This window comes from Buceros rhinoceros, unplaced genomic scaffold (assembly GCF_000710305.1).
Source record: "Buceros rhinoceros silvestris isolate BGI_N320 unplaced genomic scaffold, ASM71030v1 scaffold19555, whole genome shotgun sequence".
NCBI classification, from domain to species: domain Eukaryota; kingdom Metazoa; phylum Chordata; class Aves; order Bucerotiformes; family Bucerotidae; genus Buceros; species Buceros rhinoceros.
The window spans coordinates 8,905-20,750 of NW_010413711.1; the positions used below are offsets into that span (position 1 = coordinate 8,905).

Sequence of the window (11,846 nt, forward strand, 5' to 3'; positions counted from 1 at the left end):
AACACGTATTGCAACAGACATCTGCTACAGGAAGGTATCAAAGACTAACATTGCAGGCTACCTAGAGCTAAAGAAATCTCACATAGGTAACCCATAACTGCTGGTGTAAAGCACCAGCAGAGAAGTTCAAGAATTACGTTGCATTCAACAGAAACTGCAGCTAAATGTTCAGTAAAAATATGAAAGCGTCTTTATCTGGTAAAGGGACTGAAAGAGCAACTTGAATTCACAGAAAATTAAGTCAGTCAGCTGTAAATTCCACCTACCCTTGATACGTAAGGAGAAAACATCAAAAAGTAGAGTAATTGTAAAATGAAGAAACATCTGATATGCATAGATTATCTTGGTCCCTACACTTCATTGTCCTAGCGGCAACAGAATAAGACAAAAAAACCAGTTTCATCAGCTTCAGACTGCGTTAACTAGTATGACTTTATACATAGGAATTTCAGCTTTCCAAAAGAGAAACAAAGAGCTGTATCATATAACCATCCTCCTAGTGTGTTTGATGAATCATCTTGAGGTATCTTTAGATAAGACCAGTACGTCTACAGAAAATCTTTCCAAAGGAAAAGCATGATATCAACACTGTATAACGTATATTAATAGTATCCGAGTTTCTGTCCTTTAATCATTTAACTGCCAGACATAACAAGTGCCAAATCCATTCTTTAAATCTAATAGTTATTTGGAAATCATTTTCAAAAATTCATAGATGAATTGGCCTATAAGCATACCAGACAACCAAATTTCTGCATTTACCAAGCAGTCCTAGCTTCTTAGCAATTCAGTTGTTTTCACACTGGTAACTTGGTGCTCTTACACAGAGCATATGTAGTGGTGTGAACAGTCTACTTTAAAAAGACTCTAACAGATTACTTACCTTTTAATAAATTAATACTTAAATTGTTGCATTCTGCAGGAACAGAGATCACATTTCAAAGAAACTCTCGTTGCTAGCATCTGAAGGGTTATATCTGTTCTGTTCTAGGGACAGTTCACAATACACATAAAATAACCTAAATGTGTACATTGTATCTGTACTACAGCATCTTCCACAGACAGCATGATATAATACAAATTGTACTCAGTCTGGAGATCCGTATTTAGCTTGCTTAGATTTATGTAGAAAAACATTCCTTTCAACCTTTTAAAGGGCACGCTGAGAAACATAGGTAAACCTCTCATTTGCACTAATTCTAGGTTAGATTCTAATATACACCAGAATAGGCTTTGAGAGAGACATTTAAAAGTGGAACGAAGTCTGGTTACCTACATTGTTTATGTATTCAGAAAGCAGGTCTTGGAGAGCCTGGCGGATAGCATTGCATTCCGCAATGATGCGCTCTCGATGAAAATCACGCGTGCAGGAAGAATCAGCTAGCAAAGCTGCTCCACTGATAATAGCTTCCAGACGTTTCTCTAGCGATGGCCTTATTTTCTCTTCATTCACTACAAGAGGATCCAGGACAATTAAATTCTGAAAAACATGAGGAGAACAGGTAAGAAAAGCCAGCTCAAGTAAGTGGACTCTGCCTTTTAGATGGCTGTGAATCTAGCGGTCTGGACCTCAGTTTTTTGCTCAGTTTTTTATAATGGGGTTGACAGGTTTTTGTTGTAGAATAGGATGTTGTGAAGATTGATACACCAAAGAGATGCTGCAGTGATAAGAACGTATGCACATTTATAAAGTTAGACAAACAGTGTTTCTGTTTCCAGAAGAAGTAAAGTGCCTTGTAGAAGAAGTGTGAGACACAGGTGCAGGAGAGACTGAAGCTGAGGACAAAAATCTTGAATCTCGTGCCATCTTCCCAAATTTGCAGTCAGCATTGTTTGTCCTCTTCAAGTTTTGTCACTACAGTTATAAAAAAGTATTTCTTCTTTCAAACTCTTTCCTGTGTCTACACTTCTCAAGGGTTACCTGTCCTTATCCTCCCATATGTGGGCCTGTCTTGCATATTTACCTTGTAAATTCTTAAAAAGAAGATGGGATTCTTATACTAAGCTTGAAACTTCACTGTACAAATAATGACAGTGTGTCTGAGCTTACTCCTCAGTAACACTCCGTGTTTTATCTAAGTATCTCAGACCAGAGTCTCAGCTTTGTTTGAAAGAGTGGTTCAACACCTATTTAGAAATTTAGAGATCGGGGGACCTCTGGATTTCATGCAAAAACAACAGCTGTGAGCTAGCACTGCTAAATTAGACTACCTGAGCAGTCTAGCTCCGCCGATTTTTAGTCTAACACAATCCCACGCCATGGGAAGTCACTGCCGCTACCTTTAACAGGCTGACTACGGGCAAAGATCAAAAGAGTAGCCTTTGTTCACCAATTGTTTTTTCAAGGGACATAGATATAAATGTCCTTTGGTTTTTCAGTAGTTAGAGCAAACAAAAGCAGACAACTCTTTTGGCATGGTAAAATTACATTTGTATGCCAGGCAAATATTCTAAAGAGAAAGAAAAGGAGAGGTGATATTTTCATGAAATGTGAAAGTAAGTATATTCCAGCTTCAGCATTTAAAGAAATTCAAACTAGTAATTTTTATGCTAATTGAACATGTTTCATTATTGTCCAGCTCACCAAGCCTACATTCTACATAAATCCATTCACCTCTTCCATCCATATGTGGTTCCAAGCTTTCAGAAGGAATATTAAACAAGAAAACTATGCCATATACCCTTACGTGGAATTTGCATCAGGTAAATCAGAACTTATCTGTGCTTATCCAGTCTGTGCTGCACTACTATGATGCTGGAGAATTTGAATTATTTTTTCAATTTAGATTTAATATCACAATTTCAGGTACTGTCTAGCTTAGGCAATTCTAAGAGTCATTGATGCGGTCTATTAGAAGATCAGAAGATAAAAGCTTAAACAGCTCGGACAGGGGACTTCGGTCACCTTGAAGTTTTCTTGTTGGTTATTATTAACATTCTCTTACATGTTAGGTATGATTTAGGGAAGGGAAGACTTAGTTACATGTTCAATGCTCCCATCTTTCCTGAAATACACAAGAATTGTTTTGAGATAGCTGGGAGGTTCTCCAGAAAAACTAGAGAAAAATTAGACTTCATAATCTATATATTTTCAAAAGAAATGAGTGCAGGTTCTTTCCACACTACTGTGTCATTCAGATGGAAGGTTGTATTTCCCAGCTTGCAGGATGAGTGTGGGTTTCTACACATGCCACCTCCACTACTGTTCCATTGCCCTGAAGTCCTCCATCTCATCTAAAAGTGTTCTAGTTATTTAAGGAGTCTCAGCAATGATTACTTAGATACCTATTAACATACATAACATCAGTGGACAATGAACATTCTTAACCTCTGTAAGACATTCTGGGGCCTACAGCTCTAGAATTATGTTATGCTTTGTACCAGAAACTGGCACTATATGAACTCTAGTCCCCACATTTCCACAAACTATGACTAGAAAGAAAAGATGCTAGCAAATTTCTGTGTTTCTCCACATTTTCCGGGTTGAATTTTGAGATTTTCAGAGAGTATCCCAAAAAATCAGGCAAGTGCTACTGATGGTACGATCTTCTGCTGTCTGTTCTGCAAGACTATAAAGAGTCTAAATCTAAGTTTACGGACTTTTTTCAGCAAGTGACAGGAGAGACCACTGTAACGGTTTATTGGTCTGTGTCAGGTGTTTATGGGCATCCAGCAAACACAACCTCAGATTAAGTTAAAGTATTAAGTACATATTTCCAAGCTGCTGGATTTCCTCAAACCAATGTTCACCTCTCCAGATACACATAATATACTGAAAAAGAGTTTAAGTGCAAGCAGAAGGGAACGAGTTATAATATTTTTAAGATTAAAACCACAACTATTTGTACATCCACAAAAGCCAACATATTTATATCTCTTAACTATTTCCTCATTGAAAGATGTAAAAAATATGTTGACCATAGAAACATTAATCTCACATGCAACTTTGGAACCAAAGCCAGACTGGGATGGAACAAAGACAGAGCAAAGGAACAGGCAGTTCACTGTTTTCATCCTCTTTTGTAGAACTAGAAGTTGAAGCCAGTTAAGAACTACCCAGTAGTTACCAAAAAAAAATCTGACTTTTGCCCTCTAAGAAGAAGAAAAGTAAAGCTGAAGTCTTGCCAGGGCCTGGCAGACCTGCCATGAAGGCTAAAATCCAAAGAAAAGAGCAGCACTTGAACAGCTTGCTCTTCTGCTCTGAAATATCTCCATAGACCCTATTTCTTGCTGGCAGTGGTTGGAGCCTGACTGGCTCTCCCAGGCAACACCACAGGAAGTCATTTTGCTTTTGCAGGCAACTTCTTAATTGCCAATTCCTAAAGACAGGCCTGATAGGAGCAGTAATCCAGCTTTAATGTTGTCATCAAAAGCCTTCCTACTGCAGCACAAACAGTAAGACTCCTGTGTCCTTTTCTATAATAGCTATTTCCACAGAAGGAAGGAAATGTACCTGAAGACACTTTTCTGGAAGGGTGAGGCAGCAAAATACCATTTGTTCACATGGAGAGTCAGGCACGCAAGACCTGTATCATTTTGCAAGACACCTCTTTATATTCAGAAGATGCAAGACAAGTGAAAGGCATTAGATAACCTGCACATACACGCTTTAACACAGATCTTAATATGCAATTAAATTTGTAATGTTACAATTTTGTGTTTATTTATAAATGACATTTTATAAATAGTTATATGGAGCCTTTAAGAGGAATTTGTAAGAATCTACTGATTTAAAAGTTAGCTGCTCTAATTTTACTGGTGGTTTCCTCACCTATAAATCTGTACTAACTTTCATACTGCCAGCACTGGCAAAGGAAGAATGACATTGCAAAACATCTAGATACTAGATTGCTGGGTAAGCTCCATGATACATTTCCACACTATAAACATTTGATGAGATTTGTTCCCAACAGACTATTTACTACATCAATCTATTTCATGGCACTATATTTGCAACAAGAAGATAGAGCAAAGGTTATTTCAGATCCCTAGCCAATAGAACTTCCTGTAAAGAAAGAAAAGTACAACCTTCTGATTCATAAAATCATTTTAAGAAATTAAATGCTCTATAAATTGTGCTTTATCTAACTCACACAACCTCAATTCCCATTTGTATTACCTATGTAAAAATATATTTAAAACTCCATAAACAAATGGCTTATTACAACAGTCAGACTCCTATGTTCTTATGTGTCCAAATAAAAAACAAATTAAATCCAAAAGATGCTTTTTTGATTATCACAAATCTTACAATTTAAAACAATAATAAATTTAATTACATTTTTAAAAAGCAATCATTTAAATGGTGCTGCTCACATACAGTCAAGATGATTTCATCTGTGGTCAGAAGATGCAATCTTTTTGCCCAATTTTGTTTAAGAATATTTTCAGTAAAACAGGTAAATAATAGCTCTCATTTAAAGTTGATCATTTGTCATTCATAGTTTCGTGGTAATAAATCATGTATTATTCTTAAATGTTTCTCTCTTTTTCTTTTTATTAAGAAAACAGATGAGAAATTATAATTTTAAAACCCGATGTGAGAAACAAGGAAGGATGACATGTAACATGCAATTGTAGCCTCATCCTTTGGGGGGGAGGGGCAAAAAAGCCTGTCAGATTCAAATTTGAGCATGACTGAAAGGTCTGGTTTGATTAATAAACTGCCACTGCAAGATTTGTGGCATATTTCAGTTTATTTCTCTAACCTTTCATTGAAACATTTAGACAAAACCTATTACCATCAGGTATAACACCAATTCTCCCGAAAATGTATCAATAACATTGGAGCTCCGAGGCTGAGATCTAGTATGTCCAAGAACTTACAACCAAAAAGACCATATTTGCAAATTCATTTAGAAATTTCCATTCCTTTTTGTTGATCTGAGCCTACATCAGTTACACCATTTGAGAATTATGGTCTGTAATCTCATCTGCAGGAGGTCTTTTACCATTTTTGGTAGCACAATGGAAAATAACACTGGTAAGAGCCAGGGCAGCCATGAGAAAGAGAGAAAGCTCCAGCAAAAGCTTAGGGTCATGTCAGGAGTAGAGAAAGAGCTTTCTCCAAGAACTTGCTTGAATAATGGAAGTAGAAGTGCAGGAATTCTGAAAGGGTATTGGCTATGTCACTGTATTTAATGATAAGCAGAAAACATGATTAGGTTTTTAAATCCTTCAACTACATAAATTACATCCTAATGACAAGTTTCGGAGCAAAGACTTCAATTTGCTTTGTACTAGTTCAAACGCAGTCAAAGTAACAGTGATCACAATCATCTAGTAATCATTGTTATTTGTAAACTAATCTCAGGGGTTCTGACCACTTACTGAAGGATATGTCCGTCTCCATCATTAGTGACACACTTGGAACCAACTCTTCCCTGATGTTTGAAGGAAATAAAATACTCAATATACGTGAAGACTTTATTCTGAGCTCTTCTGAAGGAATTGATCCCTCCCAATGATGTAATTTAGAGTGGTATTATTTAGACTAGAACTATGCAGAGCATCAACTTCTAATGCCTTTAGGATGTCTGTCACTTACGATAGCAATAGTTAATTTAAAAAAAAAAATCATTTTTCAAAAAAAATGTTGCTATCTCAAGGGTTTACATACCTCAAGCTCATCCAGTGCACTTCCAAGAGTAGCAGTGTGAGATGTAGGTTGTCTCATTTTATTTCCCCCTCCTTGGGAAGCGTTAGAAATTACACTGAGAGCATTCTGTATTTCATTGCAAATTGAGTCCTTGCTGGCTGTAAGGGATGCAACATCTGAATGTTCCAAACAAGCCAAACATACTGAATGTAGGAGCGGAGAATTTTCCTTCAGGGATGCACGCGCTGCAGCAATTTCATCTCTTTGATTGCTAGATTTCAAATCCTGTCAGCAAAAGAACATGCCGTTTATTTCCAAGAGCACTTCAAAACTGACAAGTAATGTATAAACATTTTTTTTTCTATCTCTACTCTGTTTAAGGAAACATTGAGTTAAATTCATCGAAGACTGTGAAAATAGGATATAACAGTATTTACAACTGAATCGTCTTTATCTCGAGAGAAATGAACAAAGTCTGTGTAAAACAACCTCAAACCTTTTTGGTGTCTTATAACCAGCACCATGAACTGCCCACCTTTTGCTGTTTTTTAAGCGAAAACTGGCCTGGAAATGAGCTGTCCTTCCTCCCAGACACATCTAAGCAATAGAGAAGGACAGACATACAGAGACAGGGTTAAGCAAGGAATTCTGTGATTGTTGCATCTAAACGCATTTCCTGTGTTTGCTTCCCTCCCCCATTAGCATATGAAAAGAACAACAGGTCGGTGCTGAGAATCCTGTACTCCTGGGAAATGGGAAGTGTGGAAGGTGCAGAAATGAAAAAGGTGCTTGAGAGTAGCCATGTCTGTGAAGTGTCACTGCCTGTTTCTCCTCTATCCCTGTTACTTACACAAAACACTCAGGGATCTTACCACACTCATCTGTTCCTCCCTTCTGCACCCAGATTTTCTTGAAACCCTACTGCCTCCTGCCAGCCCAGGCCACAAGGAACGCACAGCTCAGAGCTGCCACGTCAGATTTCACTATTCCTAGGAATCAAGCTTGGGAGCTGTTATTTGGATAGCTGAAAGTTATGGACTTTGGGACAACCCAACAGCCAACATCCGGATTGTAAGGAGCCTCCTATCTCATCCTATTTTACTACAAACATTCTCCCCGCTCTCCTTCTGCATCCCATCCCTTTGAAAAAAAAACATTAGTAGATATTTAAAAATGGCTTGGGTGAAGGAGAGCATTAAAATCAGGGGAAAAATAAAAAAGGAAAGGAATAAAAACACATCAGAACAATAAAAGCCTGTGGCACCGGCTTCAAATGATGAGAAGAGGCACAATGAAGAATGAACAACGAAATGCACACAAAACTGCTTGCAGCCTGCTCTAAAGCAAGCTGAAGTCTTTCTAATTATTTCCCTTTGCATTGCATCAGGCTCTATATGCATTATTTACAAAACCATCACGGTATCCACTTCTCACTGCATAAAGTTTATGAGTTTACGGCTGAAGAAAAGAGTATTCAATATTAAATGAACCAGTCCTACGTTTTTAAAATCTCATTTACTGCAAGATGTGCACTGGACATAGCATTGCATCTTACTTCCTCAGGCTAGGTTGGAAATCTCAGGAATACAGTAAAAACCAACCAACCAAACCAGAGGGGGAGAGCCTGAATCAGCAGCAGACAATGGCTGATCATTCAGATGATCATCTGAATTAGAAAACTGAGTTTATTCTCCTGGGCATATTAATACTTAAGGTATTTTTACATTTTAATTAAGCCAATATATAAATGAATCACCACTGCGCAGGAATTACTTCACTGCCCAGTGTCCTCAAATCCAAATACTAGAGCACCTCCAACCTTGGTAAAGCATCTGCAATCTATCCAGTGCACTCTCAGCAAAAAGTGTAATTTATTTATAAACAAAGGCACTTGTTCTACTTAGTGAATCTACCTTTCCTACAATTAAATTGCAAGACAACAGAATGCCCCCTTTTTTGCCTTGCCCCGCAAGCAAGCCACAGACCTAGAGATACATTGGTAAGTCAACACAACACTTCAGTCCAGCTGCCTTCTGTTCTTAAGCATTTCTTACTTTGTTGCATCATATGCAAACAATCAACCTTAAAAGCCCTTCTAGATGGACTTTTCCCCCTCAGACAGGACTGTCTAACCAGGAACAAGGGGTTCATAAGAAATCCAAAATTGGCAAGCCAGCAGCACAAAGCCAGTAATGGCAAGTCAACACGGCCTCTGGAAACCTGTCCAGAAACAGTCATATAATTCAATCTGTCAATGTTTTTAAAACACAGACTGTTTTGTTCCATACATTATTGTGTAGAGTTTCAGAACCACAGCATTGGTAAATTTACTTCTGAAGAGTCTTACTTTTGGTTAATAACACTTGCAAAAAAAAAAAATGCTTAGACCCATGAAATACATCACTGCTTTATTGTTTAGCTGTGAGACTTGGACAGCCTCAAGAGAAGCTGCAGGGCCACTGTTCTTTTCCACCATGAGGAAAAATTAATTCTTTGAGATTTTTCATGTGAACAGGAAGAAACAATTGATATTCTGCATAAACTGGCCAAAAACCCCTCTAACTGAGTGATTTCTCTGTCAAATCTTGTGTGCATGGATTATCAGAATCATGTAACTAGTTCTCTGAAGAAGGAGGTCAGATTCTACAAAGAGACTGTTAACCCACAGTCAGTAAATTTCTTCCACTTGACAGAAAAGTACAGAAACCATCCAATCCCTTTTTTACTTTTCAAAGAGAGCATACAACTAGGAAACACACGAAAGCAACACTGAGAAAGTACACAGCTTGTTTTAAGTTACCCTTTGACAGAATATGTATCACTTGAGAACCACAGAACATTAACATTCTGCTACGAACTATCAAACCACCACAGTTCTAAATAAGTTGATGGACACTGTGCTAAATTTGAATGTCTTGCACACTTTCAGCCAAGCTTCCAACCTAAAACTATAGACTTTTAAAGGTCTGAGCATTCAGTGTGTCAAATCTCACTGCACTGTAGGTTATCAGTATAAGTTATACTGATCCTTGCCCAAATATACTACATTAATTTTGGCACAGAATGCAATGAGACCATGTTACTCAAGTGCGGAAAAGACTCATACAGGGAAAAGCACTGAAATATCTTTTAAAAATGGCATCAGAACACGAGAAACAGGACAACACAAACTATGATTATGGTTTTTGTTACCCGCAGATTGTTATAAATACGGATGGATCATCTTCCACCTGCGCAGAGGCAGGAGACAAATAGGACTACAGAGAAGAAATTTTCCAAGTAGTTCACCCAGCCACATTACCGAGCTTTAGTCTATTTTTCTTCTCAGCTTACCACTTTCCTATCATTCCAACTTCTTTAGACTAGTGGGCTATTTCCACTGGTCTGGGATGTGTTCTTCCATACTGAGGCAGCAGCTGAGCTCTAGATATTTCATTTGAGAGCAGCTGAGATGAAAGATAAACATTTCTCCAACCTACTGCTAATCCAAGAGGCCCAGAACAGTGATACTTCCCCAGGATGCTATGCCACCCCGCAGGGACATATTGTTAGGTCTTCCTCACGCTTGCTTGTCCCTAGTAGGAATGGAAAATGAATGGATAGTCACAGATTCCCAGCTATGCATTGTTCCAGCCTAACATGGTGAAGGGACAAGAATGGAAAACTTGAAAACTACCTTCACAGCTAAGCTTCACGTCCACTACTTCAATAAGAAGGGAAAAAAAAGGGAGGGAAAAAAAAAAACACAACTGTTCTTTATCACACTTAATACATTAAAGGTTTGACAGCATAATACACCAGGAAGCCAGCTCTCGTTCACCGAGTATTCATATCAGCACAACTGATGGGATCCAGGCATCACTGGGGTATAAATCACACTGCCATATTTTGCACTGGCTGCAGTCAAGACCAAGTTCACAAAGGCAGCTTCAAACAGAGCGTGCTGCAGGCCCCTAGCTCACTCTTTGCAGAAACAGATGTCCTTGAACTGAATTCTATATCCAGGAAAACCACAGACCTTCAAACCCCCACAAATTCATGCTACTGTAGGGCTGTAGGACAAAAGCACGACTTCTTACCACAGCTTTACACTTGGGCTTTAGAGTTCAGCTTTCAGTCAAAAGTAACTGCCAAATGCATGTACTCGGGGAATCAAAGTCAAGAACAAAATTCAAATTATTTTGAGTGCATTTGCACACTGCTTATCTGGGTACGGGTCCAATTCAAACGGTTCATAAGTACTGTGTAGTCTTATTCAGGAACAAAACATCTCACGGACAAGAAAGTGTTGATACAGACTGACACATTGTTCTTCAGCTGTGCCAGTTCTTCCAAGATAATACTACTTCCACACAGGTTTTAAAGGCTTATACCTGTCAAGGCCCCAAAAGCACTCCTAGGCCCTGCCCAGCCTCAGCTGGAAGATCCACTCACACTCACCCTCAGGTCCTGGAGCCCCAGTTCAGCTCACTCAGGGACCTTCACTAGTAAAGTACCAGTCTCTGCCCCCCTGCTTGGCCACGGGCCCCCAATCCAAACCTGATCCCACAGACTGACATCCTAAGCTCAGTCCTGCCCTGTCACCACAGTGCTTCCAAGGTATCACTGGGACATCTCTCACCTGGTTACTCTCACCAGGCCTCACCCTCAGCCTGATCCATGGACTGACTTCCCAGCACGTTCTCTGACCTGCCTCGTCGCCACAATCCTTCCTGATGATCTGGGCTCTTGGTTGAACCTGGTTAGCAGCACCCAGCATGCCCGGGTCACCTTGATGCAGGGCAGAGCAGGGCCCTGGCCAGTGAGGCCCCTTTCTCCGAGGGCAGCCAGCCCTCGCTGCACCTTCACAATACCTTTTTCTAAACAGATAAACATTTACCATCAGCAAGGTATAAACTCCATCATAAAGCTGATCCTACCTACTCGACAAAATGCTGTTTACAGAAGTTGAACCACGTGACCTAACAGGCCCTTTCCTCCACCTTAGGCTTTTAACTATACTTCTGAACTGATGTCCTACACAAGTAACCACAACCATACAAGAGAGACACAAATGCACACTGGCAAAACCACCTGACTGAGGATAACAGCTTTGCTAGCACAAACAAAATGTCACTAGATCATAGAGCCGTACTACACTCACCATAAAAGGTCACCTTACACGCATTCACAGCAAGTTAAACACCACTGAGAAGGCATGCCAGTAAATTCAGCTTCAAAGGAATTTGTTTAAACAGACTTCTGTGGA

At 39.1% G+C, this 11,846-nt stretch overlaps 1 protein-coding gene across 1 annotated transcript; it reads right to left on the reverse strand.

Moving 5' to 3' along the window:
* Nucleotides 1-1,246: 1,246 nt before the first annotated feature.
* On the reverse strand, nt 1,247-11,357 carry LOC104494075 (catenin alpha-3-like). Its single transcript, XM_010136864.1, has 3 exons — nt 11,220-11,357; nt 6,620-6,883; nt 1,247-1,480 (listed from the first exon to the last, which is right to left on the reverse strand). The coding sequence occupies exons 1-3, from the start codon at nt 11,355-11,357 to the stop codon at nt 1,247-1,249; spliced, it is 636 nt and encodes a 211-aa protein (XP_010135166.1).
* Nucleotides 11,358-11,846: the final 489 nt, after the last annotated feature.

Coding starts and splice junctions, on each gene's coding strand:
- LOC104494075 (XM_010136864.1), bottom strand. CDS start 11,357: ATGCTGGGTGCTGCTAACCAGGTTCAACCAAGAGCCCAGATCATCAGG. Junction 6,884..11,219: donor GGCCTGGTGAGAGTAACCAG/GTGAGAGATGTC, acceptor TTTTGCTGACAG/GATTTGAAATCTAGCAATCA. Junction 1,481..6,619: donor GTGCACTGGATGAGCTTGAG/GTATGTAAACCC, acceptor CATGTTTTTCAG/AATTTAATTGTCCTGGATCC.